Source organism: Lissotriton vulgaris, chromosome 6, assembly GCF_964263255.1.
Source record: "Lissotriton vulgaris chromosome 6, aLisVul1.2, whole genome shotgun sequence".
NCBI classification, from domain to species: domain Eukaryota; kingdom Metazoa; phylum Chordata; class Amphibia; order Caudata; family Salamandridae; genus Lissotriton; species Lissotriton vulgaris.
The window spans coordinates 1,181,696,162-1,181,723,625 of NC_141694.1; the positions used below are offsets into that span (position 1 = coordinate 1,181,696,162).

The following is a 27,464-nucleotide window of genomic DNA, read 5'->3' on the forward strand; positions in this document are numbered from 1 at the left end:
AAATACAAGTAGACAATACAAATGTTGGCAATATATCAACACACCCGCTGGGCACGGCCATGACTGACGAAACAGAGTCTCAAGTCATTGATGGATCAACCACATAAAAACACTGTACTACAAGCGGACCACTGGAAACGTTCCAGACAATCGATCATTATTAGTAAGCAACAGCCAACAGAATGTCACTGAAGCGAAAACCGGGGCAAGGCAAATAACCAGTGAAGATGCAAGCAATTTTCATGATGTGCCAACCACATGCTATCAATTCTAAAGAACATCAGAAGCAACAGAGCCCCAGGTCCAAGCAGTTTATCAGGGAAACTATTTAAAGAGAATTGGGAGCTCTGGGCAACTATACTTACTCCGTCATACCAGTTCAGCATAATTAACACCACAATCCCCTTAGACAGGAAAGATTCTCTATTACAACCTATGCACAAAAAGGTGACACCACAGATCCTGCTAACAACAGGATGATAGCTGTGTTGGACATTGAAACAAAGGCATATGCAAGTCTCCTCCGACAGGAATTACAACATTGGATCACTAATGAAGGTATGCTACCAGCGTACCAATCAGGTTTTAGGGCGAGAGCCTCATCATTGGGCAATGTTTTAGCCTTACCTGATCGAATGGCCACCCACATAATAAAGCGCCCTCTCTTCACCTGTTTGAATGCATCAACAGGAACTCACTTTTGCAACAACAAAACTGGGGGATCCCAAGGATGCTGCTGAGATCCATTATTGCTCTTTACACCAAAACATGGTTATGTGTCAAACTAACGCAAAACACAGTGACAAAGAAGGTGTTCACAGACCAAGGGCTTAAACAATTCTGCGTCTTGGCGTTTCTAGTTTTGAACCTTTATACGGCAGACCTGGGTAATTCAATATCAACAGCCAACCTGCTAGCACCCCAAATTGGGAGTCTAGATTGTTTTTAATGCACTACACACACATTATGGTATTACTGAACCACACAAAGATGGGGCTGCAAAAAGCATTGAACGAACTAAGCACCTACAACAACGCCAACCAACTAGCAGCCAATGCCAATAAAATAAAGGTAGTGATCTCTAGAAAGCATGTCAACAAACTCAAACATCACTGGGGATTGGGCAACCTAAAAATAACTACCACATCTAAATACAACAATCTGGGGGTCTAATGACAAGCCCACCAAACACATTTCCTCTATGGAAGAAAAAGCTAAGGCAGTGACGTACGCCTTGTGCAAACATAACTCCAAACTGTATATCCCATCCACTGAGTCAATCCGAAAGGTAATAAAAGCTAAGCTACTACCCTCAAATTCCTATAGGCAATTAGTATTTCCCAGATCAATGGTGAATATTATGGAGTCTGCCCAATGCTGTGCTTTCAAACAGATTTTCCAAAATCCTGCACACACACAGAATACTTTGGTACGGCTGGTGTTTGGCCTAAGCAAACAGTCCTATCAAAACTGGGCATCTATTATCTGATACTATCGAGGAATATGTTTAGCTGCTCCTAACACTATGAAAGCAATCTTGAAAGAACTCTTTACAAGAGACAAATACCCCAGGGCAGATTGTTTATCGACCGCCTGTACTACAATAACCTTGATATGTCCAGTTGGGGACATTTAATCCTTCAGTGGGGAATACTAAAAAATATACATTAAAGGAACAAGTAAGACTTTTATCTATGCCAGAAGACCTAGGACTAATAGAAACTGCTGAAAGTAACATCTGGGTCCGAATTAGCTCCCACAAGGCCAAACTGAGCCAGCCATTTCTAAACTTTGCACAAAACAAATCAATTTTAAAACAAATCTTGTCAGTCAGACTCATGATTCTGCCAATAAAAGATATAGACTCCCGCTGGAAATCCCTCAAGATGGTGACCTTCCGCAGACTATGCCACCCGTATGAGGAAACTTTGGCCCATCTTGTCTGCATCTGCCCAAACTTGATGTATGCATGTTGCACTTTACTAAAACCACTCTTTTTAAAGTATGGCACTCAGACTTGCTCAGAAGCAGTAGAACTTCTTTTTAATTTGGAGATCGCAATGGAACTGGCAAGGCTATCAAAATTTGCATGTCAACTCCAAGGACTCCTAAGCGAAAGTCCAGCCTTGGCCCAAAGGCACACCAAGAGTTAAACATTGTGGACTATACATCTGATTTTAACAGTTTTATCTTATCTTGCTTAGTAGTACTATTTTGAAATCATCTCAACTAAATGGTACGTTGATGTTTTAAGTATGATCAAGTAAGATTTTTTTTGAGAGGTCATACTTTGTACGGTTATTATAACAGTTTTTATTAATTGAAACAAATAAAAATCAATTAATCAATTAGTCCAATAACGTTGGGATATTTCTGAGGAACTGATTGAAATGGGTGAGAAGCAAGGGCATCTGAAAGTAGTGGGCAGAAACAGACAAGAGTAGCATCTTAAAAAATCAGAAAACAACATGAATAGAAACCATATTCTTAGCTGCAGTAAGAGCCAAAAGATGAATAAAGTTGGAGAGCAAGAGACAGTTCCTGCAGTGTTGAGGAAAGTTTCCAAACGAATTTTAAATCATTAACACGAAAAAATACATTACTACAAATTGGTGGTCATAGGAAGATGCCCTTAAGGCCTGTTATAAGTACAACTGTATCCTGCCTTTTTTTAAAACAGAGTAACTGTCATAAAGTAATGTTTCAATCACTTTGATGACACATATCAATATGTAAAATAGTAAAACGTTGACAATTCTGTTAATAATTTTAAAGAGGCGAGCTGTTGTGGTGCTTACAGTAGTGGTATTGGAGAGTAATACAGAACAATTCAGCCCTGGATTGGGGTCAATATGACAAACATAACTGGGGAACTGATGCACTGAGACATTAAGATGGAACAATAACTCACCAAGGGACTGGAAAAGTTCAGTCATCTTGGGATGGTCCCAACATGTTGTTTGTGTCTGGTGACTGAAAGATAAGGAGAAAGGCAGTGCGTTAGGTTTGATAAAGCTAAACGAATGAGGGGTCAATAAGAAAACTGAACATTTAATTACTACCAATGTACTCCAGAAACACACAGCAAAACATATATAAACAATTGCAATTCATTTTGACAATACTCATTGCATTAGGAATCAAAATGTTTAAGACAGCTATAACTTAAAACTAGCCAAATCACATATGCACTTGTAGACTTAAAGTCCTAAAAACAATGAATACTGTAGAAAAAAGCATGCATCTATTATTTACATTTAATTAAAGTAATATATAAAACAATTCCAACTTCTGCTGATTTGTTACAACTGCAGTAGAAGACACAATGAAAAGATCTCTGCAAAATAGTTTTCAAAAGGGTGACCACAAATATATTAATTTGCAGCAATATGAGGATTTACGTATGGACCAATGTAGTCATTGGCACTGGTTGACTATCATGACAAAATTAGCATATGTGGCACAGGAAGAATAGTATATGTACATACATACACAATAAACTCTTACTAGCTCAACAATTTGCTGCTATGGGGGAAAGGAATTATTGTAAAAACACACATTTTACAAATGACCTTTTACCCAATGGGCTACTGTGATCAATTTCTCCACAAGGATAGTCTTCAGATGTAAATTCTAAACACTTCTGTTTACTTCTAATGCTTGTGACCCAAGAAGGGTATGATTAAGGGATGGGCGATGATACTTAAAAATCTCTATGAAATGCCAGGCAATGAATACACAAGGCAAAGGGAAGAAATTGGTTGAACTTTTCAGTTATAACATTTTAACTGCTTAAATGATATTTACTTAAATAAAATGTACATCCGTAGTAATTAACTGTGACCACTATGTTGCTCTCCATTTGATTCATCTATCCATTATTAGCACATTATAGTATGTAAAAAAGCCATGTGCCAATCGATCTTTACCTGATAGTTTGTGCAAAAACAAGTTTGCATCAAGAATAATCTTATATAGTAACGATTTCTGGAGAGTACTTGAAGTACGTGTAAATACAAAATATATACCAGTGTCTAAAGAGTAGAGAAAGAAGGGAAATACTCAACAAAGCCCAAGATACAGAGGAATAACCTACAATTTATGTGTATGGATTCCCATCACTCACCAAGCCTGGTGATTAGCTTCATCATTTGGGTATCCTTTGGTAAAAGCTGACATTCTTGCTCTTTAAATATCAGAGCTCTAGGATGTCAAAAGGTATGGTTACTAAAAAGGTGAAATAATATACAAATGTATCTTAGGATAGAGTCTTCCCATTCACTCTATCCTAAGATACATTTGTATATTATGTCACTTTTTCATTTTTTACACATCATTGGTGAGTCCATGAGGAATTGTGAATTGTGAGATGTCATACTCACATCATATCCTTTTTTTGTTTAAGTAATTTTGGATTTAAACTCACAGCAGTAGCTTTATTATTTATAGAGGTCCTGATGAAAGCACATGGGTTACTTTTACCGATGAGTGCTGAAACATGTTGACCACTTCTATTGAGGACAGCTATTTGTTAAAACTGGTCCTGTTTTCTCTTGTTTTAACCTTTGATCGTGACAGACACTAATAAAATTAACAGTCTGTCTACGCATCGATTTTTACTATTCACTTCACATTTGCACTGCACTTTCATATTTGTCCCATACACTCTATTATTCACATTCTGCTCATCTTGGTAACCATACCTTTTGACATCCTAGAGCTCTGATATTTAAAGAGCAAGAATGTAAGCTTTTACAAAAGGATACCCAAATGATGAAGCTAATCACCAGGCTTGGTGAGTGATGGGAATCCATACACATACATTGTAGGTTATTCCTCTGTATCTTGGGCTTTGTTGAGTATTTCCCTTCTTTCTCTACTCTTTAGACGCTGGTATATATTTTGTATTTACATGTTAGTTTGGGGCTACGTATTCCAGTCAGTCTTTACATTTTGGCCTCCGACCCTATCTAAACTTTTTTGTGTGTCGAGTACTTGAAGTACATCAACTCTGCTGAGATGATATGTTCTTGCTAACACAGTATGGGATACAAGTGTGAAGCCATGTTAATGAATAATGGAGAGGAGAACACCATATTAACCGGTGCAAATATCATCCTCACAGTTTTACACAGCAGCCATTACTAATTACCCTTTGAATATGACCTTAACTCAGGATAGTAGGTGGTGCCATTAAAAGGTGTTGGTGTGTAGTGTTAATTAGAATTGACACCCTCACCACAGTATAAACAGTTAGTTGCTGAATAATTTCTATCTTCAAAAACAGCAGTGCCTCTACAGACAAACCCTCCTGCCTCCCTACAGCTAGGCCGGCGTAGGCAAAAACACATCTAGGTGTGAAAGTGACTTGGCTTGGCATATTTCATTTTTTTAATTAAGCAGTTCTACACATTTTAGATAGTTGATGATGAGGACTCGAGATTATACTTGGTTAGCCCCAGAACATATGTTTAATGTGAATTATTCAAATGAAAAGTCCATGTAATATTCAGCGGGGAGGTCAGGAGAGTAGTAGCTATAGAAAGGAACTATGACACTGCTGTATAAATGGATCAGGTCACAGTCAGGACTAGAATTGCTTTCCAAAAATCAATGGACAGGTACACTGTTCTCCCATACCCACCGCTGCAGCATATCATGCCATCATGTATGCGACTCAAAAACAAAGCATTAAGATTTTTATCCATTGAGAACTGCTTTTTCCAGAAATGAAGAAAAGGGGCATGAATTAAGTTAATCTGATCTCTTGAGTTTTACTTTGATGGAAACAAAGGTTACAAGTAAACCCTGTGTTTGTATGTGTAACACAAATTTGACATTTGGGACAGCCCTCAATGGGAAGTCCCACATGCTCCCCTGACTGGATCTCTTTCAGCTTCTTTTAATGCCAAGGATGAGAGTTGGCTTCAGGATACTGCTAAAAACGTCCTCCTGTATCGCCCTAATGCAAATAGCCAGTAAGGAGATCTGATAGTGATAGCCACAGACATTAATAGGCAATTTTCGAAGGATTTTTTTAATTTCTGGAATTTAGATAGTTTTAGGAAAGGTTTAATAGAGATTACTAGTGTTAGGGTAAAGAGGGGAGTAAACGAAAACATAGTGTGGTACATCTGCTATAGTGGGGTGTGGTTATAGGCAATGATGCCCTTGACGTGGGAGTGCAACTTAAATGTAGGAGGACTACACTAATGCAAAATGTTAAGGATAACTACATACTGTGTAAATAAGTTCTGTTTATTTTATGTTTGATGTTCAAATGTCCAAATAATTAGGATTGGAAACTGCCAGTGTCAGTCTGGGTGAGAAATAGGCCCCCATAGGAAATGAGATACCTTAAAAGTGGCCCACATTTGCAAACTGGGCATTTTTTAATGTGTAAAGACATACTAAATAGGTGTCTTGCAAGGTATGGTAGCCCACATGCATTTGTGCTTGCTGCAGGCAATGTCTGTGGAAATATCAAGGACATCACCAGTAAAAAAAGAACCACCAGACCTTAAAACAGGCCAACAAATAGCCAACACAATGATCAGTCAGACCAGCCCTTCTGGCAATGCCAGATTCCCTATAGGCCAGTTCGAACTTGGACACGGCACTCCAGGATGTCTTGGTGCTATAGTCAACTGGCCATGTCCTCAAAAATAAGACTTAAAGAGATGGAGAACAAATACATTTTACTTCTTTTCCGGAGGACAAGAAGGTTGTAGAGATGTCAAAGTTCAATAGGCAGTTTGTTCCATAGGGTGGCAGCAAGAACAGAGAAGGAATGCCCACATGATCAGGCAGGGTGGCAATGGTGTGGACATCACGGCATAGTTTATTTCTTGAACGAGTATGATGTTAACATAGCTCACTTTTGCTAGATGAATTTTAACTCAAAATATTAATTACTTAAGGGAAATTGTTTACTTTTCGGCACCGATCTGAACTTTTGTGGTGTTGGAGTAACTGAAATCTCTTAACAAATTCTAGGAGTGATATGTTGTATAATGCACCCTGTTGGTGTTTTTAGTTTCTGAAGCAGAGCATTACTCTCAGTCTACCATGGTACACACCATCAGAGTGGAAAAAGAGGGATCCAGCTTGTCCTTTGTAAAGTAAACTCATAGGTGGATGGTGTCTCCCTCATAAACACCCCTTTTCAAGGGCTCTGGTGTTTCAGATACAATGGTTAAGCTGAGTGTGGGCAGACCAGGTTAAATGAAATGGTCTGTACCATTCACACACAAGACACAGCAAGCCCATAATTTAGAAATACATATCCAGCACATTTTACAGTTTGGCGGATAACGTCGAACTCCTTGGATTAGGGTTCATGGGGCTGTGAATTAGTGGTCAAATTGTTCAGCTATATGCTCATAAGAGAGTAGGAGTAGCACTTGAACATAAAGATGGACAAGCTTAAAAAAAAAACAACCAATTAATTGCCTTACAAATGAAGATCTGCTTTCCCCTCGGTGTTCAAGTGGCTGTAAACTACTGGTTAAATGGTTCATCTGCAGGCTCAGGAGTCCTTTTGCAGTCTAGCTACAGAACGATTTTGCTGTCTGGTGCAGGCAACATTGTAACTATACTTTAATATACACCATGAGGTAGAAGTTTTCACTTAGTCCTGACTGAAACTCTTTCTTGCGTATTTCACTTTGATTCTTCTTATTTGATGACTTTCCTCCACATTCTTGTATTTTCCAGACCTGGTACTTTTAGGATCCAACCTGATTCTTTGAAATTGTTTCAGTGTATCTTTTCACTGCTGATGTCTGAGAGTCTGGGAACTATTTTCTTCCATTTGTTTTTTACTATTTGTGATTTAGTACTCTCTAGGAGTGCCTGTTCTGCTTGGCTTTCTTCCTCTCACTTGCACGCTACTTCTGATTTGCTTAAGGACTTTCCTTCACTTCTCCCATTTCTCTTCCTCTTCCCACCTGACAGTCAGCCAGACTCTAAACATTTGCCCTTCTGTGCTGCCTTGGTATTCCTCTCTCTAATTGCCACCAGGAATCTTGGCATTGCTGTGGCTCAGTGTCTCTCCTCTCCCTGCTCTGGAGTCACTGATGTTGGATTTGCTTATGGTTGTAAAATTGCACTTGTAAAGCCAATAGCTGGAGAAGGGGTAGCAATTTAGGAATGGTATTTTCTAAACTCAAAATATGGCCACCACGTGCTGTGTAGATGAAATAAGACATCCATCTTGTAAGTATACAAAATAGAATTGCAAGATGGCCACCCATCTTCTATTAGTTTTGGCAATATTGGATAAACTGTATAAGCAATTGCATAGCCACTAGTGCCAATCAATATGCATTGCCAGTGCCAGGAGAGCTTAGAAACGAATTAACCCCAGGATTTTACTAGGATATGCCATGTTTATGTCTCTCTGGAAAAGGGTTTACCTGTGTTGTGTAGAAAAATCTGCAGGCAGCCATACATTGTTTTCAGAGAAGATACTCTATGCATTTCTTCTGGGTTCTTTCGTAAGTAATCCAACTGAAAATTCTGTTTTTCCTCAAGTCATTGGTCCTTTTTTCTGTCAACAATGTTTTTTAAAGGGTCTAAAGATCATAATACGAATTGACTGTCAACAAAAAATGTATGTGTTCATCGCCTACCTTAGCTGTTTTATCTAGGTTCTGAAAGGATTTGAGGACTATGTATGCCCCACCCCCTACTTAGTGCTTCTAAACTTCTGCCTAGTCATGAACTTAACATTCTCTATGGAAATTTAACACTGACTAATCAACCCGTCTTCTTAAATTTGTAAATCCAACAATATTAACTCAATAATCATTTCCCTGCGCACAGAACCCAGGGGAATCTAGCTGCAACTTGAAAATGAATTGTAAGTCAGGTGTAAAACTCTGTGAAAAAACTAACAGTAATATGACCTCTATCCACTCAAGATTCAGAATACCACGATGAGAATTTGATACATGTACACCTCTTTGAAAGCAAAATGTCCTCTTCCTTCATGGATAGGTCAATGGTTCAGTACATTAAACATCCACCACTGATATCTTCTACGATCTACAAATTACAAGCTCAAATCCATGGAAGGTCAACACAACCCTTCATCAATCTGAAGCCAGTAAATTCAGTACCAATAAATTGAGCTACAGTAGTGCCTGTTAATCAGAGGATTTGGACAGATGTTGGTTGTGAACAACTGCATAGAAAGCAAGTAATAGCACTGTCTAGAATGGTTTCTAGCTTGGATAAGCGGAGAGGGATTTTGAATCAACTAGGCTACTGGGTTAGTGGATTTTTTGCAGAAATGCTTTTTTCCCCAGGGAATTAACAGAGATTTTGGGTGGGGGTAGAAGTAATGCACCACACAAAATTCTCTATCAAAGAAACTCTAGATCATAGCTCTACTAGAAGAGCTCCAGAGAACCTGAATATCATGATATTAGTGGTGCCTTCTCAAAACAAAACAGACTAGTTGCTTTCAAACAATCTACAGATAAAGGATGGTGCAGTGTGGAGGTACAGCAGTAACTCAGTCCTTCAGGAATAACTAACAAGCACTATAGAAAGAAAAAAAGATGTCATGTTTTTTACAGATCTCAAATGGTCAATGAAACGTTGATGTTAGAACATTGAAATGCAGGTCCAGTTTGAAAACATATATTTGTATTCCTATTTCTTTAATGTCAATGTCCTGTTGCATCAGGCTATGACAATGCTCACTGATATATTTTATAACCAAATAACAGTTGTTGTCTTATTATTTTAGGTACCCTTTATCTTCAGAAAGTATGTTAAATTTCAGGGTTTTCGTAGGCGTGGAAGCCATTATAAATGAGGAAGTACATTTCCACATGTCCTGCATCTACAGCCTCATATTCGACTTTGGAAGCCAAAGCGTGATTTTAAGAAAATGAATGAAGTCAGCAGTGTAAATGTAAATGTATTTATATAGCGCAAATTGCCCACATCGCAGGCATCTATGCGCTTGCTTAGGGAACCCGTCCTGGTATTCCCCTGTGAGATACCCCGGCAGGGTATCCACAAGGTGAAAGCCAGGCATCCCGCCGCGAGGGGCCGTTGTGGAGATTAAGCAAGCTATTGCCCAGAGTCGCAGAGCGTGAACCCGTGAGTCGAGTAGGCACCGGAGCGAGAATTATCGAGTCCGTGGAATTATTGAGCCCAACCCCGGTCAGGGCGGGGAATTGAACCCTGGTCCAGGGTCGATCTCAGCTTCCGGGTCTGCCGCCTCTAACCCCTGAGCCACACTTCTCCACTCAATATATATAAATACATTTACATTTACATATAAAGCTTTTCATATTGCATTCATTTTAGCATTATATCCTCCAAATAGTTGTTTTGAGCGAGAGCTCTCGATGGTTGAAATGACAAATGTCTTTTGGTTATTCGCTGTGATGCCAACAATGTTTGCATTAAACACATATTGCACTTTTTGTTTTTTTAAATGCTAGCTTTAACTTTCTATTGAAATGTTCTGGGGGTGGGTGAATATCAGGAAGATCATGACAGTAAAAAGGTCTTTTTTGACTAAAAAACAAAGCAATATGAAGTTCTGACCTTTTATATGAAGATCCGTGGAGAGCGATTGGACATACATTCTGATCTATACTTGTCATTCTACGTAAAAGTATCCCACCAGCAGGCTTAAGGAAGGAGTGTGGAATCCTCAAAAAGGGTCAAACTAAATCTAATAATGCTCCAAGATGCAAATATCACGTTTGGAATCATAAGGTTGAGGTGCTACATGGAGAAGCTAGAAATTATTGACAAACAAAAGCACTTTCAAAAATAAGGCCATGATATCTCGAGGGTATAAGAAGCCATGCCCTTCACCCTTCAGGCCTATTTTGCTTCGTTTCCAGGCCACTTTCTTGTTTCACAGATGTTTAGCCAGCTGTGTATCCATCCTGTGTCACCACATTTGCACCTAACAGCAAGTGTAGACAGAGGTGCATGTAGAACATAGTGGCATAGAAGGCCACATTCATGGACATTGTCAGGGACCTGCAAATTAAGAAGAGATACTGTGGTACAGCGGTCTAGAGATAAGCTTGGACAGCCATAGGCTGTCTTGGTGGGAAGAGGTGAATAAGATTTGATCCACAAAAACTTTCAGCACAAAGGGAAAGCCATTAACCTGCACTTGTGTAAGAATTACCTTAAGTTATTTATGGGAAGGCAACGTTTTGTCCATGTCTCTGAGGGTTCAAGGAAGACCTTGTTCCATTATTCCCATTTGTATGGCAATCACTACCATTATTATGGGTTAGAAATTCAATCTCAATCTGGGCACTCGTTTCGTGTGGAACTTGGAGTTCTATCAATTGACGCCTGTGCATTTGTTGAATCCACTGCTGGGGAGCGGGACAGGACTTCAGGTCCCAGACTTATTTGCGACAACTACGCCGCCGACGCCTGCACCACGCGCCAGGAGGATACCAGCAGACCTTTACAAGGCCGTCCCCAAAGTCGGGGCCAAGATTTTAACTCACGTTTTCAACGCTGCATGCTCCTGTGATTTACCCTTGTCATGGGCGAAGGCAGTCATTATCACCATTTTTAAAAAGGGTGCCCGGGATGACCAGGCATGCTATAGACCAATTTCGCTCCTAGATTACGCAGCAAAAATCATGGGGAAAGTAGTACTGGATCGCCTAACAGCCAGGCTTGATCATGCTAACATCATTTCCGATCTCCAATATGGATTTAGGAAGGGGAAAGGGATACTAGACCAATGCTTGAATCTCCACTTGGTGATTGGGAAGTACACTGTTGCCACGGGGTGGGGGTTGGGGGGGACTTACACTTGCCCTTCATGGATCTAACCTCACCTTTTGACCTTGTCAATAGGTCTAAGCTATGGCTGATCCTTTGTGACATGGGGCTGGATGATGAACTGATCTCTTTCCTGCACACTGCTCATGCAAACACCACGGCTGCGGTACGGTTTAACGAAGATGGTAGCCTGACCAAATTCCTTGGCAGTAGGAAGGGGGGTCCGGCAGGAGTGCATTCTGTCCTCCCCTGCTGTTTACGCTATACATTAATAAACTGGGTGATTCTTTAATATCCTGTTGCAAAGATATACCCAGGGCCGGCACCAAAATGATCCCCGCATTCCTGTACGCTGATGATGCGTTTTACTGTCTAGATCCGCAAAAGACTTGCAACAACTTTTAAATTGTTTTATAGATTTTATGGATTTATTAGACTTAATTACAAATCTTTAGAAGTCACATGCTATCAGGATAGGTTCCAGTAAGGTGGCCAAGGCCAAATTTTATTGTAATGGGGCTGAGCTAACCAAAGTATCCACGTTCCCATAACTAGGGGTACTTTTTGATGACCAAGGCGCTTGGTGCACGCAACGAACACTCAAAAAGAATGTTCTAGCAAGAGCTACAGGGGCTTCCCTGGACTTTGCAAAGAGACTAGGGTCAAACCCCCTTCCCGCGCTATTGAAGGTTTATAATGCAAAATGTATCCCTATGGCCACCTATAGATGTGATATCTGGGGCTATAAGGACGCAAAGGGACTCCAAGGGGACGAGAATAATTTTATGCGTAAACTCCTTGTGGTCCCAGTTGCTACCCCCGTTTTTAATTTACATGAAGAATTAGGGGTGGGTTACATCTCTGATCAGATTGCGGTCGCCCCAGTGTTACGTTGGTTGAGAATCTGGGCCCAACCTACTCCAAATATAAACCAACTCATAATCTCGGATTGCATTGCTCTGGTGGGGGCCTTACAATATATATTCCCTGGCTGAAATACATAAAGGAACAGACAAGGTGTCTTCGTTGTCCTGAGTTGTTCATGACCCCCAGACCCCTGGTCAAGACCGCCATTAGAGATTTTAAACAGCAGTTCATGGAGAGGCGGCAATGCCTTAGGGAGGAGATCGAACTGTTCAAACCTTCAGTGAGAAGGTTTGCTACAATGAGCCTGGGTCAGCGGATGCAACCTGCTGCTAGGTCATTCCCTTATTTTATATTTTTTTATATTGTAAAAGTCTGCAGAGAAATACAAAAAAAATTGAAACATTGTCTAGGCGAGGCCGACTGGCGTTGCAAGCATTACAGCCCCTCTTAAAGACTGAAGAAAGGTTGTTTATTGTTATTACTCAATGACACTAGTCCTAAGCTATGAAGACCTGGGTCAAACATTTGCAAATCAGGGCTGTTTTGCACTTGATAAGACACAATGTATAGTTTTTTTGTAAGATATGGGAGACTGCATGCATTTGTGGTTCCTGTAGGCAATGTTTATGGTATCAGTGTTATGTGTAAAAATGACAAAATAATGTGGCAATACTAACATAAAATGGGCCAATTAAACCGCATAATTGCCTTTCTAGCCATATATAATTTAGTGAAGCCTGCTGCATTATTTGGACCTCCCTTGCAGCTGGATTCCAGTGGTATTGGCTATAGACTAGCCCGACTATGATACAGATGAGGCGGTCCTTTCAGCGTACGTAATCACCTGTGGTTGCAATCTGGATGCCACGGGCACCGCAGTGGGCACTGAAAATTCTAATCACTGCAATTGGTAAGCAGTGCCCTGCCAGCCAGGCTTCATCCATTCCCTGTGACATGAGGCGCCTCAGACTCCATTAATGTCCTGCTGCTTTTCACGAAAGTATCCGTGAATATGTATTTACTGCTCCCACAGAGGAATCTACAGGAAATATCTCTCAGTAGCCGTAGGCGTCAAATAGCATCGATAATCGCATGCCATGTGAATTACCGCAGGAGGGAGGGAGTTATGCTTTGGAGACAATCTTGAATAATTCTGCATTGAGATGGAGCTCAGCAGCCGCAGGATAGGTTAACTTGCTATAAATGTCACAGCCATTCATTAGGGTGAACCTGTGTCTAGTTTTATAAATGTGACACAAGTCTTTTGTGCAGAGTTGAACTTCCTTTAACAAATGAAGAGTGTGTCCTTTTACATTATACACATATCACTGATCAACAAAAGCACATCTAGAAACCGAACAGTGTGTTTGGTAAAAATGTTTATTAGCTGTAAAATGAAACAGTTGAGGAGAATCGTGTGCATTCATGCATTCCTCAACTGACTGGTGCTAAACACTGTCTGTGCCTGGCAGACCTACTTTTCAGAACCTTCAAGGGGGAAGTGTACACTAAAATATCATATATCATATCTATATATCAATCTATCTATATATCTATATATATCTATATATATCTATATATATATATCTATATATATCTATATATATCTATATATATCTATATATATCTATATATATATATATATATATATATATCTATATATATATATATATATATATATATATATATATATTAATATATTCACTGAAAAAACCATAGGTTTCACACACGTTATAGTTCGGAATTAGCATTTAAAAAACCTTAGAAATTCACTGAAAAAAACCATATGTTTCACACATGTTATAGTTAGCTGGACATTACACTCATACAAAACCATTGAAATTCCCCGTTACAGTTAGTTCAGCTAACTATAACTCACGCTCCTGCAATGCAATGCTGATGACGTCACACATTACATCACTGATGACATCATCCAGTGAATGTGTGTCTTTCGGAAAAATAAATGTTTTTATATATGTATATCTGAATGTTGATGGAAGAATAAATGGGTAAATAATTGTCTAAATGTTTTTTTTGTGGAAAATTTATTGTATAACTGGCTTATTAAGTATATCTTAGTGAATACATGTATTATCGAGTAATGTTTAAATATGTAAATATCTGTATCGGTGTCTCACTTTGTGTATAAGTGGCTGCATGGGTTGGTGAGTAGCTACATGAGTGTGTATATTGGTTATTAGTTGGTTTTTTGAGTATCAGTGTCTGTATGGTTCGATGGGGAGTATTACTTAGTGAATAGATGCATGAATGAGTGACTCACTGTATGTGTTTTAAAGACAGCATGTGTGTAGGACTGTATGGGTGGATGAGTGTGTGTATGGGTGTGTTAGTGAGTGAATGACTGTCTCAATAGTATCTTTATAAGTAACTACATATGTTTTTTCTATTATATGTGAGTATTGATGTATATAAGTGATTATATGTGAGAGTGAGAGATTAGAAGAGTTCCTGTATAAATAAGTATGTGTTTCTATAAGTGACTGTTTAAGAGAGTAAGAATGTGTATGTTTCTGTAAAAGTAACTGTAGTGGTGTGTGTATAGATGTATATGCAAATAAATGGATGTTTGATAGTTTATTTGCATGTGTGAATATGTGTGTGAGTAACTCTATGGATGAGTATCGGTGTGTAACAGGATGTATAGGTGTATGAGTACATATGATGAGTGAGTACATGTATGAGTGACTATATAGAACTGTTGGTGAATGAGTGGATGTGTATGTAGATTTTGTAATTACTGAATAGGTACTTCTAACTGTTGTTGGTATCTCCATTTTTTTGAAAATTGTAGTTTCTATTTTTGAAGGTGTGTTTCAAAGGTTATATTACACGGAGAGGAGGTCTGCCACTCTTTCACAAGGATGATGTCATCAGTGATGTCATCAGTGATGTCAATTGAAATGTCATCAGCAGTGCATTGCGGGCGAGCAAGTTACAGTTAGCAGAACTAGATATAATGGGGGAATTTCAATGGTTTTGTATGAGTGAAATGTCCAGCTAACTATAACATGTGTGAAACCTATGTTTTTTTCAGTGAAATTCTAAGGTTTTATAAATGCTAATTCCTAACTATAACGTGTTTGAAACCTATGGGTTTTTTTCAGTGAATTTCAAAGGTTTTTTAAATGCTAATTACAAACCATCTATATTTTTCCATATTTTTTTTTTAAATAATTGTATATCTATTTACACATATATATTTCGGATTTTGTAAAAAAATTAATCTGAAATTAGTATATTTCCACATTTATTTTACTGATAAATATGCACTCTTGGCTGAAAGACTGACCATTTTCACTCATGTAAACACTCTTAGATGATAAACTATACACAATCTTCATAATAAAATATGCAAATTTTATTATACGAGGATATAAATATTGCTCTTTAAGGGTCTTTTTTTAAGTGTTTTATTGTTTTGACCCTTTTACTTTTAGAACGACAGACCTATTGCCCTACTACTCATCATTGACAGCATTTACAAACGCTTAAAAAAGAACCCAATTTCCGTATTCATGCACAGAGTAAAATAAATACAAAGAGGAAAATAAATACTTGTCTGTTTGTATTTATTTGTAAACATCAGTAAAAACATAAATCAAGCAGCCCTACTTATAATTTAAGAATAGTTTCAACTTAATTAGCAGTAATTAACATATAAGTGTGGTAAAAGTATGACACAGCACCTACAATACCTGACTTTCAACAACACCATTCACAGTTCCATTCCATAGTCCATCAGCATCTTAGCCCACCACTATCCCACTGTAAGTAATACCTTGCTTAATCTTCCCAACGCCCCAAGCGCCACCACACCTTTCCGAGGGTAGGTTTACGATTTACAAATGCTAGCATTTTTTTAATTAAGTAGCATAATAATAAAAAATATTAATCCGTTTTTTTCTTCTAATGTTAACGATATTTTTTTATGTCTTCTAATTAGATGTTTTTAATCATGAAAATGCTAAGAACACAGTTTATGAGTAACACTTTTTAAACTCTCCAACGTATGTAGATAATAATGACCTTATACGTGTTACTATGGAAATTGAAACCTTTACAGCTTCACAGTTTGTAACTTTTCACAACACTTGCATAAGTAAAACAGTTAAAACGTGAGCACGTGTAAACTGTAAAACGTGACGTCTAAATAGGCAGACTCACATCTTCCTTCCGTAGAATACTAAACGACCAAAAACTATATAAACCACACCTAGTGTGCAATTAGTTTCGTTTTCGCAAGTTATTTCTGAGTCGCCAATCTGAGATGCAGGTTCAGTTTTCTAGCAACAGATTCTTTTTTTGCGTCAACAAACATATTCCGGAGTTGTAAGTTGTTTCAATATGGCATAGGCATAGTACTTAGTTATAATTTGTGGCTATTTATCAATACTTAAACATTAATATATATAAAAAATGTTATTGCATGTTTTTCATTTTTTCTCTGTAACATCAGCAGCTTGTTTTTAGAAACAGATAGATTATAACAAACATTGCTCCTTTTCTGGCTCCTTTCACCTTATATATAGTGAGTTTTTACATTATAATATTGACACTGTACTTAGCTTGAGAGGTGTTGTTGACCTGTCGAAGCAAACCCTAAACATTTACAATCAACGTCACCATCTTCCACTTCCTATTGTGTTTTCCCCTAGAGATCACATACTGTTAATATGTATATTATAACATTAACAGTCTTGGTGATCTTAGTGTACTTCACGATCCGTCGTCACAAAGAGTAACGATAAGTAAGCAACGAAACCGGCTTGCGGTTTTCAGTCTATTTTCCCCTTGTGATCATGTTCTGTGAGAATATATACATATTATTATTCTCACCGTCATGATCTTAGAGGAGTTTATGGCCCATCACCACGAAGATCAAACTTTTTCACCTCCCGGAGAAAAGAAGTTCGGTAAATAATTACTGCTCGAAAGTATTTCATTAAGGATGTTCTGTTAAATACATAATTTTATTTTCCTTTTCTTTTTACTGTAACAATGGTATCAATCGTTATATTATAATAGATTGTCCTATTGCTCCAGAAGAGGAATGGGAGATTTTTCAGCGCCATCTATAATATACCTTTCAAATATTAAAAAGAACTTGATCAGAATTTTTTTTCAAGAAACATATTTTAAGAAACAACAGAACAAATATAGCTATCATGCATACTTTGTTACTTCAAATATTTAATAAACCCTAGATTTCTGAATGTTATTTTCTAATTTCTATTCTTATTTGCGGGTCCTATTCACCTACTCCCTAAAGAATATGTAGGACCTGTACTTTATATTATAAGAGTACCATCCTATATATTCTTTAGTGAGTATGTTATTTATTAGCGGAACAGTCTGCAACCTCCAAGCACTACGACAGCACGCTCCTGAATTGTACAGAATACAAATTTGAAAAATAATAATGCATGCATTTCTATGTAATATGAAATCGTTTGGATTTAAGAGTTTTTTACTTGTTCTCTTGATCTGACATAATGTAGTGCGGGAGTGTTTGTTGTAGCACTTCTATTCTACTTTATCTAAAAATAACTGATGCCCTCTTACATCATCAAGAATGTGGGGCAACACTTTTACAAACTGTAGCACAAAAAAGAAGTATATAGCCACGCTTAACTGATATTTTATGAAATTCCATTTTTAATTGTCACCCCTTTCATATATACAGCGACAGTTTCTGAAGAAAGTTTATTTGTATTTGCTTAATAAAAACTTTCAAACCTAGACTGATTTTTTTGCTGCGCAACCACACCTCCCCATCAGGAAAGTAGACACCACATTATAAGTAAATAGTACTCCTAAGAAGTATGTCACCTACAAACTTGATAAAAAAAAACAGCGCAAGACACTGTCATTTTTCCGCCGTGATTTATACACCACACAGCAGTTATATAAATGGCCCTTGAAAAACATAAAAAAAAATTGTTTCCCTCATAATCCCTCTCCACCACCTTATGGGCACTGTACAGAGTTAATAGTGTTCCTAACCTGCCCTCTACTACTTTCTTTCCCCATACTCCTTTGGAAAATGCATCACAACAACACTGACGACAGTAAACCGTTCCCACCCAATAAGGAGCAAACTTGTGCTCGGAACACTTTAGCCAATAAAATGTCCATGTTGTTCCACAGACGAGCAAGGAATGACTGCCAAAACTTCTACTTTTAATACTTCACAGCCAATTAACATTAAGCTTTGTAAAGTCCCGCTTGGAGCATGTTACCCTAATACTCTCCGAACAAGAAGGAATCGCTTACAAAACTTTTCCACTGACTTCTTCTACGACTAACGGTTCCTCTGAAAAAAATAAATATAAATCTCTAGCACAGTAACTATTTCAATTAGCAATATATTGTGGTGAACTTCTAACCTCTGCACTCACGCAAGTGATCCATGAACTGTTAACTATGGCAACAGGCAGAAAGGGACTGGCTGTACAAAAAAAAGTTATATTTACCCTGGATCCTCACAAGACAGAAAGGAAAGCAAAATACCACATTTACAACCCAGTTGCACAGTTTTTTTTCAATAAAAAAAGGCCTGGGGGGGAGGCGGTCCCTGGAACTCCGGGGGGCCATGAGCCCCCCCCCGGCATACATATTGTTAAAGACCCGGGAGTAGTGATCCCTGCGCAGAGGGGACCCTCTAGGCCCCCCCTTATTTATGCAAAATTGCTCCCGGGATTTGCCCCCCCCCCCGAGGCTAATTAACAATAAAGCAGGCTTTGCCTTTTTTTTTCTTTTTTGTCCAAAACGCGTACCCTGCGATTTTTAAAAAGAAAAAAAAATAACTTAACGCGTGACATCATGTACGGCGCCCCGTACGCGTACGGCGCAAAAGCTTCTAATTGTCAAAAAACATATATTTATGTATTTAATGTACGTATTAAGGGAAGACATTATCTGAGATAATCATGAAGATAGTTTTTTAAAACTTTAAATAAGCGTATATTACTTTTAAAAGCAATTACGGAAATCGCGGCCGTACGTCGTAAGAGCAAAGATGGTTTGAAGAGCTATACATTTCATAAAACAATATAGTACTGCACGCTAAAGGAGAAAAGTCAGCACAATTATTGACCCCTCTTTCAACATTTAAAAGCCCCTGGGGGAGGTGGTAAATTAATCGAGACTGAATACGTTAGTACAGCCTACTGTGCTTACGCTACCAGGAAAACACAACAACAGTACAAGGCCCAGATTTCTATTGTAGGGATTTCTTAGTTGCAGGTCTAGTTGTCAGATCGACACACAGACACACTCCCTCATGGCTGGTATAGACCCACACCACACCCATCCAGCACATTCGTCACTACACACGTGACCCTATGTATAAAAAAGACGGAGCGCATGTGTTGTACGCCATTTTAGAGTTGTTCCCAGAGTACCGAACAAGGGGCCCACTCCTACATGCATTGCCTCTTTGGTCACTGAGTTAGTGGTGCCCGAAGCACTGAGCGAGTGAAGAACCTGCGATGATGATAATGGGAGCACGAATATGTCGTTAGCCATAGAGATATCAAGACTCGGCACCATATAAGAGACTTCTTTGTTGGAGATCGGGACTACATCATGCAGAAGGTGTCTTATCCACGAAAAGGTGAGCAGTGAGGCTTGAGTACACATCGGAGGGAGTCAGGGTTGTAGCAGACTGGATACAAAAACGCGACTTAGTATTTCAGACAAATGCACTCCTATATAGTGTATTAATTTACATGTATACATTTTTTTCCCAATAGCAGGAACGTTTTTATAATCGCTGAAATGTCCGGAATGTTACCAATACAAACGGTTCGTAGAAATGTGAGAAAGAACGTGTGTAAAATCGCGATGTTATCTAACTCCAAATTCATATAGTAACAATTACCAATCATAACATCTTTCTTTTAATATCTTTTAGATGTAGAGCTTCGGGATGGATTATGTAACAAGGACGACGGCAATGGCACAAGGTGAGCAAAGAAGCTTGTTTCCGAAAGAACGACAAGTTATCTGTGAAAGGAGAGAATGTGTAGTATGCAGCAGGCGCGCAAAACACACATTGGGCTACGGGGCTTCAGCTTGGATGAGATAGCTTCCTGGGTCTACACACAGTCCCACCCGAGCACTTCACAGGTTTTTTAAAGACATTTTTCTTGTTAATGAGGCTTTGATGTCCCCCCGCTTACAGCCCCTGCAGCTCCACTCTTCTTTTTGCTTGAAGTTAAGCCCCTGAAAAGAAATTATAGCCCCCTCCCCCGATATTTTTGACTGTGGTTGCACCTCTGGATTCAGGCACCCCCCCCCCCCTGTCGTGTGTGTAACTCTCCCACGTTTTATAGTCCTATATTTCTCTCTTTCTCTTTCTTACTCTCTCACATCGTTTCTCTTTCTTTTTTTAAGTTTTGGACGCTGCTATCTCCAGTATGCTGTATATAACCTTATCTGAGTTGAAGTGTTAAACTCTCTCGGTTACACTGAAGGCTTCTTCGACACGTAGAGCACCCTCTTTCAATGACGCCAATGGCACTAGGTGAGCAAAGAATTTTGTTTCCGAAACAACAACAAAGAATTTGTGAAAGGAGAGGGTAAGTATTGTGCAGCAGCTTGACTGTGTAGAAATGTATAATTATCTCCGAGCAGTGACAACAGATAGGTTACAACAGTCTGAGAAACAGATCTACAAGCTTATTGAGCCACTTTTGTGTAACTTTTAACATGAGAAAAGTGGCGCAATGAGCTTGTAAATCTGCGTCTGACTTTTCAAGAAAAAATCTCAACTCCAGACTCTGCGAGACAGTTTAAATGTTGTTTTCTCTCTCTTTCTCTCTTTCACTCTCTGTGACATCATTTCTCTTTCTCTTTTAAAGTTATAGACACTGCTGTCTACTTTGACGTGTAGAAGCAGAGTTGAATTGAAGTTGTGAACTAATGCATTGCCTCCATTGCAATGCATTAGAAATAAATCGGCATATTTACAATCCCGTTGTACCACTTTTGTGTCAGTAACGCAGTAGGCACTTCCATATAGACACCACTTGAAATCGGGACTATAACAGAAGTAAAATGTACTAGGCACACTGCACACGTAAAATCGTAGTGTTACCTTCACTTGTAATGCTTCACCTTATTTAGTCACATCTACATAACTTTAAACTCTTTTTTTCTTTTTTCTTTTGCAGATTACCTACCCAACGTCTTTTGGAGTCCACTACACAATTTGTTTATAATACTGTTTTGTACAAGTTATTTTTCTAGTTGTTTATTATATTATCTTTAAGTTACCTTTACAGTTATTGTTGTTTTAATAAAAGTTAATTAAAAAAAACTATATACTTGTTTTTTTTAGGGGGGTGGGGGGACGGTCCACAACAAAAATAATATTTATAATTTGAAGTACTATAGTAAGATGTTTGAGAGTAGGATTGAAAAGTACTGGCTGTACAATAAGTTATATTTTCTCTGGATGGACTACAGCATAGAAAGGAAATCAAAGTAAAACAAAACAATGTGTACCACATTTACAAACCTCTTGCAACATTTTCGCTTGCAAACCTACCCCCTCTACAAAATTAACTGTGTGGGCCTCAATGACGCCCCTCAAACCACGAAAAGGACCACCCCCCAGAGATTTCTATGTTGTGTGAGGGAGGCGCGTGGCCCACCGCCTGATGCATTGTAGTCCGCCACGCCCAGACCCGATTCCTGTAGTGTCCTGGGGGGAAACAGCCATTACAACGCGGACATAACCACGCGTGACCGTCACCACAAATTCATTAGCACGCATATGGCTTTACCACGCATGCCTTTACCACGCATTCTTTTACAACTACTATACATTTACCACGCATGATAAAGGCATAAGCACGGTAATGGCTTTGTGGTGACCGTCACGCGTTGTAATGGCTGTGACTTAAGTGCTTCAAATAAGTTTTTAGGTATGCGTGTGACCAAATCTGATAAGATCGGAGGCCAAGGACAAACACCGTGGTGTCTCTGGCAGGAAATCTCATGGATCACAGAAAAGATAGGCGGAGAGTAAATTGAAAGTAGCAGGTATAATAAAAATAACAGAGGAAAACTACTAAAATGGCGGAGGACGGAGTATGTAATTAACCTTTGGCGCCTCGGTAATACGTTTCAAATAAATATAGATAGAATATGATTATTATTATATTACAAAAGTATAGCAGCGGATGAGGCACACGACCCGGCAGAAGAAAGCCGAAAATGTAATACCTGAAATGAGGAGAGGTTTGCTTGGCGAACTTGAAGAAAAACAAAGAAGCGTGGGCTTGGAAACGAGGCTGCGCATGCGTAGAGAGTACAACTGGTGCAGAAAAAAACGAAAAGATTTACATACTATCATAGAAATATAGCTCCTTCTTTGACCAGTAAAGTTAGTTCTGAAAAGAACTGTTTTTTATGAGCCCCAAAGCCCTCACGGTCCCAGCCGGCTCCCCGCTTCCTTCGGGAGCCGGCATTGCTTTTCGTCACCCCGGGCACTGCAGAAGGCGGCACTGTAGGCACCCCGGGACACTGCAGAAGCCGGCCCTGAAAGCTGGTGGTCCCCAGGGCCATCAAAGGCTCCAGAAAGGGGACTGCGTGGCCCCCCTCCCAACATTCAAAAGCCCCGAGGGGTGGTAGTCCCCGTGGCTGGGTGGTCAGTCCCCCCTATTTTCTATATTAGAGCCCCCGGGAGGCGGCGGTCCCCGGGGCTTGTGTGGGAGGCTTGAAACCTCCCCCACACAGTTTTTTTTAAATAAAAAGATGCCCCGGGGACTGGCGGTCCCCGGGGCTCCGAGGAGGCCATGAGCCCCCCCCCGCATACATATAGTTAAAGACCCAGGGGATGGCGGTCCCCGTGGCAGAGGGACCCCTCTGGGCCCCCGTTATGAGAAAAAAAAATTGCCCCTGATATTTGCCCCCCAGGGGGCTAATTAACAATAAAGCGGTCTTTTTTTCCCCAAAAACACGGACCACACACATACCACGCGATTTAAAAACAAATAAAATTGGGCCTAAAGATCCATGTAGGACCCCCCTGAGCAGGCCTAGAGGATCAGGATGTTTCTACCCTGCCCCCTTTCCTTATTTTTGAACTTTGTTTTACTGTTTTCTTGTGACTCGGTTCTACCGAGGCACAAGATGGCTGCCAACACTTCCTGGTTTGGAGTGTTGACAGACAGTTGACATTCAATCAGCATGCAGCTCGTGCTCGTAATTGTACGGATTTCTGTACGCGTACAGTACTTTGTCTCTAGATATCACTATGATTTTACTTTTGATTTTCTCAGGAACTACTGAACGGATTTACACCATTTAACAAAAAGCACAATCTGCAAACCGAAATCTACCTCTCTGCCAAATTTGGTGTAATTCCGTTCAGTCGTTCGGGCTGTAGCCCTGGCTAAAGGTCCCTATGGAAAATTGCATGGGGCAAACACGTTTTGGGACCCCACTTTTTTCTCGGCCCCCACTTGACAAATTACCCCCCCAAAATTTCAGGGAAGGAGCGGAGCAGGCCATTTTCTTGGAGAAATTCGCGAAGATGCGTCCACCGGCGCCAAAGTTATTCCAAATAGAATGTTGTGGATTTCCTATATATAGGCAGGGGCGTAGCGCAGAGGTACCCCCAACCCTACACTGGTCTCATTTAGCCCAAGGCCTATGAATATCAGTGAGATAAGGTAAAAGAAGGAGATGAGAGAAATTTCCTAGAGGGGGCTCATATACATCCAAAAAGTGGAGTCCTACTCCGTGGTCTATGCTAAATCTCCTACAAGGAGGAAAAGCGCAAGGCTTTTTTGTTTAACCCTCGCCCACCAGGGTCACCCCTTGGTGGCAAGCTTCATTATAGGGTTCTTCTCGTCACATTGCGAACTGGTGTGCTGGTAACTGTGAAATACACGGGAGCACTAGTTGGTATATACCAGATGATGGATACATTAGAGATGGAGGATTTGTTGATTTGACTTTAAAAATACCCACCTGCCTGGTAGGAAAGCTATGTTTTATTCCATACTCCAGACCGTATGATTAAATAGGGCAACAAATAGAAAGTATGTGGGATTGTGATGACCCTTGTTTCTACATGGTCCACGTGTTTCAAGCTACCCTTCCCCATGGCTATCTTCAGGACCAAGGTACCTACGCCCTGATTCCACTCCTAATCAGATAAAGCAAATAACTACAAAGTGTACTATAATAATTCTAGCTAGAATCTCTTCCAAAGGCCTGACAGGCTTAGTTGTGTAAGGATGAAAAGTAATACAATTATATATCTATTTGTACATATCTAATAATAACTTGGATTAAAAATACCTGAACAGTTTTTTCCCCTTGCACCTTTTGAAACTGGTGTTGTATATTTGCGTCTTGAAGGTGCCCCCAATAATGGGATTAATAATATTGCTACCAGAGACGGATTAAACAGCAAGGGGAAAAAAACTAATCAAAACAAAATTAGGGGCTAGCATTTCTGTCACTCACTTTCAGAGCTGACTGTGCCAAGTTCAGTTATCCCAAAAACGTCTGTTAAGGCTCGTAAGCCATGAATGTCTTATGATGGAAATAGTGGCTCCATTGCTTGGCACATCACTAAATCTCACACCCACATGAGGGAATGCTATTCTTATGGAGAAGGCGCGCTCTAGTCTGGTGATGGTACACAGGGAAGCCCACTGGCTGCCTTCGTTTCAGGAACGACCAAAGGTCTATCTTCGGTACCATACTCATTTTCATTGCAGACGGCCTGCCAATAAATGCTATGGTTTTTGCCACCCAAAGTAAGGTGACCAACCGCCCGTAAATTTCACGAACAGTCTGTAAATTGGACCTCACGTCCGTTGTCCGTGAGGATCCTTTTTACGGACGCCTTTTGTCCGTAATTTGAGGCATTGCAGGGGAACAGAGCTGTTCCCCTGTGACAGGCCTCAGCTCCCTGATGGGCCCGCAGCGCACTCCTTCTGAGCACAAGAGCAGCCCCACCTGCCCATTGTCAGTTTGGGTGAGGCTGGTTGCCACATACAGAATGACAATGGGTCAGTCTGGGCTGGCCCAGCATGTGGTGCCCTCCTCCAGCCTCGGTCCAGGGCAGTGCATTCTGTCACATGGAAGTGCAAAAACGCCAATGCTGACAAAGCCAATAGTTCTGGCTTGTTGTAGGGGTAATGTTACTTGTTCTAAGTGTAACGTTACTTGTATTATATATCTGGATGTAAAGACAGAAGCAACAAAAATACCAGTCTGGCGGTACATTATATTAAGCACAGATTTTTAGCTTAGGTGTTTTAAGCCTCGCATTTTATTACATTAAACACCCTTTTCTAGGGAGACCCCCTAGTTTTTACATCCCACTTAAAGCTCTGGAAACAACACCCTGTCACAGTCGCCCCACGTCCAAGCACTGTGCATCATGCATGACTTCCACTTTTTCAGATTACCTATGTGCAGGGGCCTGGTGAATCCTGCCCCACCCCACCCCTTGCTTTAGGAACTGAAGCGAGGGTGGAGTTCTTGATGGGTCTCATAATTAATGTGAAAAGGTGAGTGAGTAAGTGAAGGGATGGGTGGATGGATGGCTGGATAGATGAGTGAAATGATGGATGGATGAGTGAAAGGGTGGATGAAGGTCGAGTTAATGGGTGGATGGATGAGTGAAAATGATGGATGGCTTGATGAATTGATAAGTGAAAGTGTGGATTGATGAATTGATAAGTGAAAGGGTGAATGGATGGACGGATGAGTGAAAGGGTGGATGTAAAGCTGGATGAGTGAGTGAAAGTGCAGGTAGATGGACAAAAGGATGGATAGATGAGTGAAGGAGTGAAATGGTGGATGGCTGAGAGGATGGATGGATGAGTGAAGGATGGAAGAAACGTTCAATGGATGGATTCATGAGTGGATGAGTAGATAGATGGGTTGGTGGATGGAAGGATGGATGGCTAAGTGAAAGGGGAATTGAAAGAGAAAGGGGGATGGGTAAATGGATGACTGAACGGGTGAATGGGTGGAAGGGTGAGTGACTGGATGGATGAATGAGTAAGTGAAAGGATGGCTGGATAGGTAAATGGCTGGATGGATGGGTGGAAGAATGGATGGATGAGCGTATGGATGGATAGGGTGAGAGGTTGGATGGATGGATGATGGATGAGTAAAAGGGTGGAATGAGGGATGGATGAGTGAAATGATGGATGGAAGGATACATGATAGATAGGTTTGTAAATAGATGAATATGGACATGGATAGGCACACAGATGGAAGGACAGAATTAATGGTGAAAGACTGAATGATGGATGAAAGTATGATTACACATTGTAAGCCCCATTATCTTAACCCCTTCACTGCGGCGGCTATTCCGCCGCAGTGCTAAGGGGGCGGGCGGAAGAGCGGCAGGCGCATGCTGGTGACGGAACCGCTCCATCACCAGCGTCGCTTGCGCTGTGCTTATGACGGAGCGGTTCCGTCATGGCCCCGCCAGCTCAATAGAAAGCTCAGCGCAGGCGCGGAATTCGTGCCGCGCATGAGCGGCGGGCGGGCCATGACGGAACCGCTCCGTCATCAGCACAGCGCCACCGCAGCTGATGACGGAGCGGTTCCGTCATCAGAATACATGGGGTTAAGCAACATTTCGTACACATTGACTTTCACATTTACATGAGTGATTGTCTCCATATAATATGTGTGTGTTGTAACGCACTCCAACACTCTGCTCCACATACTTGGGATGAGTAGCACTATAGAAGAAATTAAATACACATGAGAAAGGGTCTATGTGAAGATGAGGGGCACCA

General features: G+C 40.2%; 1 protein-coding gene across 4 annotated transcripts in view; it reads right to left on the minus strand.

Annotated features, from left to right (window-relative positions):
* UTRN (utrophin) overlaps positions 1-27,464 on the minus strand; it is a 1,497,630-nt gene that overhangs the window by 318,593 nt on the left and 1,151,573 nt on the right. For all 4 annotated transcript variants that reach the window (XM_086927281.1, XM_086927282.1, XM_086927283.1 and 1 more), the window contains one exon: positions 2,912-2,973. In XM_086927281.1, the coding sequence (XP_086783407.1) occupies positions 2,912-2,973 (62 nt within the window). The remainder of the gene's footprint in view (positions 1-2,911; positions 2,974-27,464) is intronic.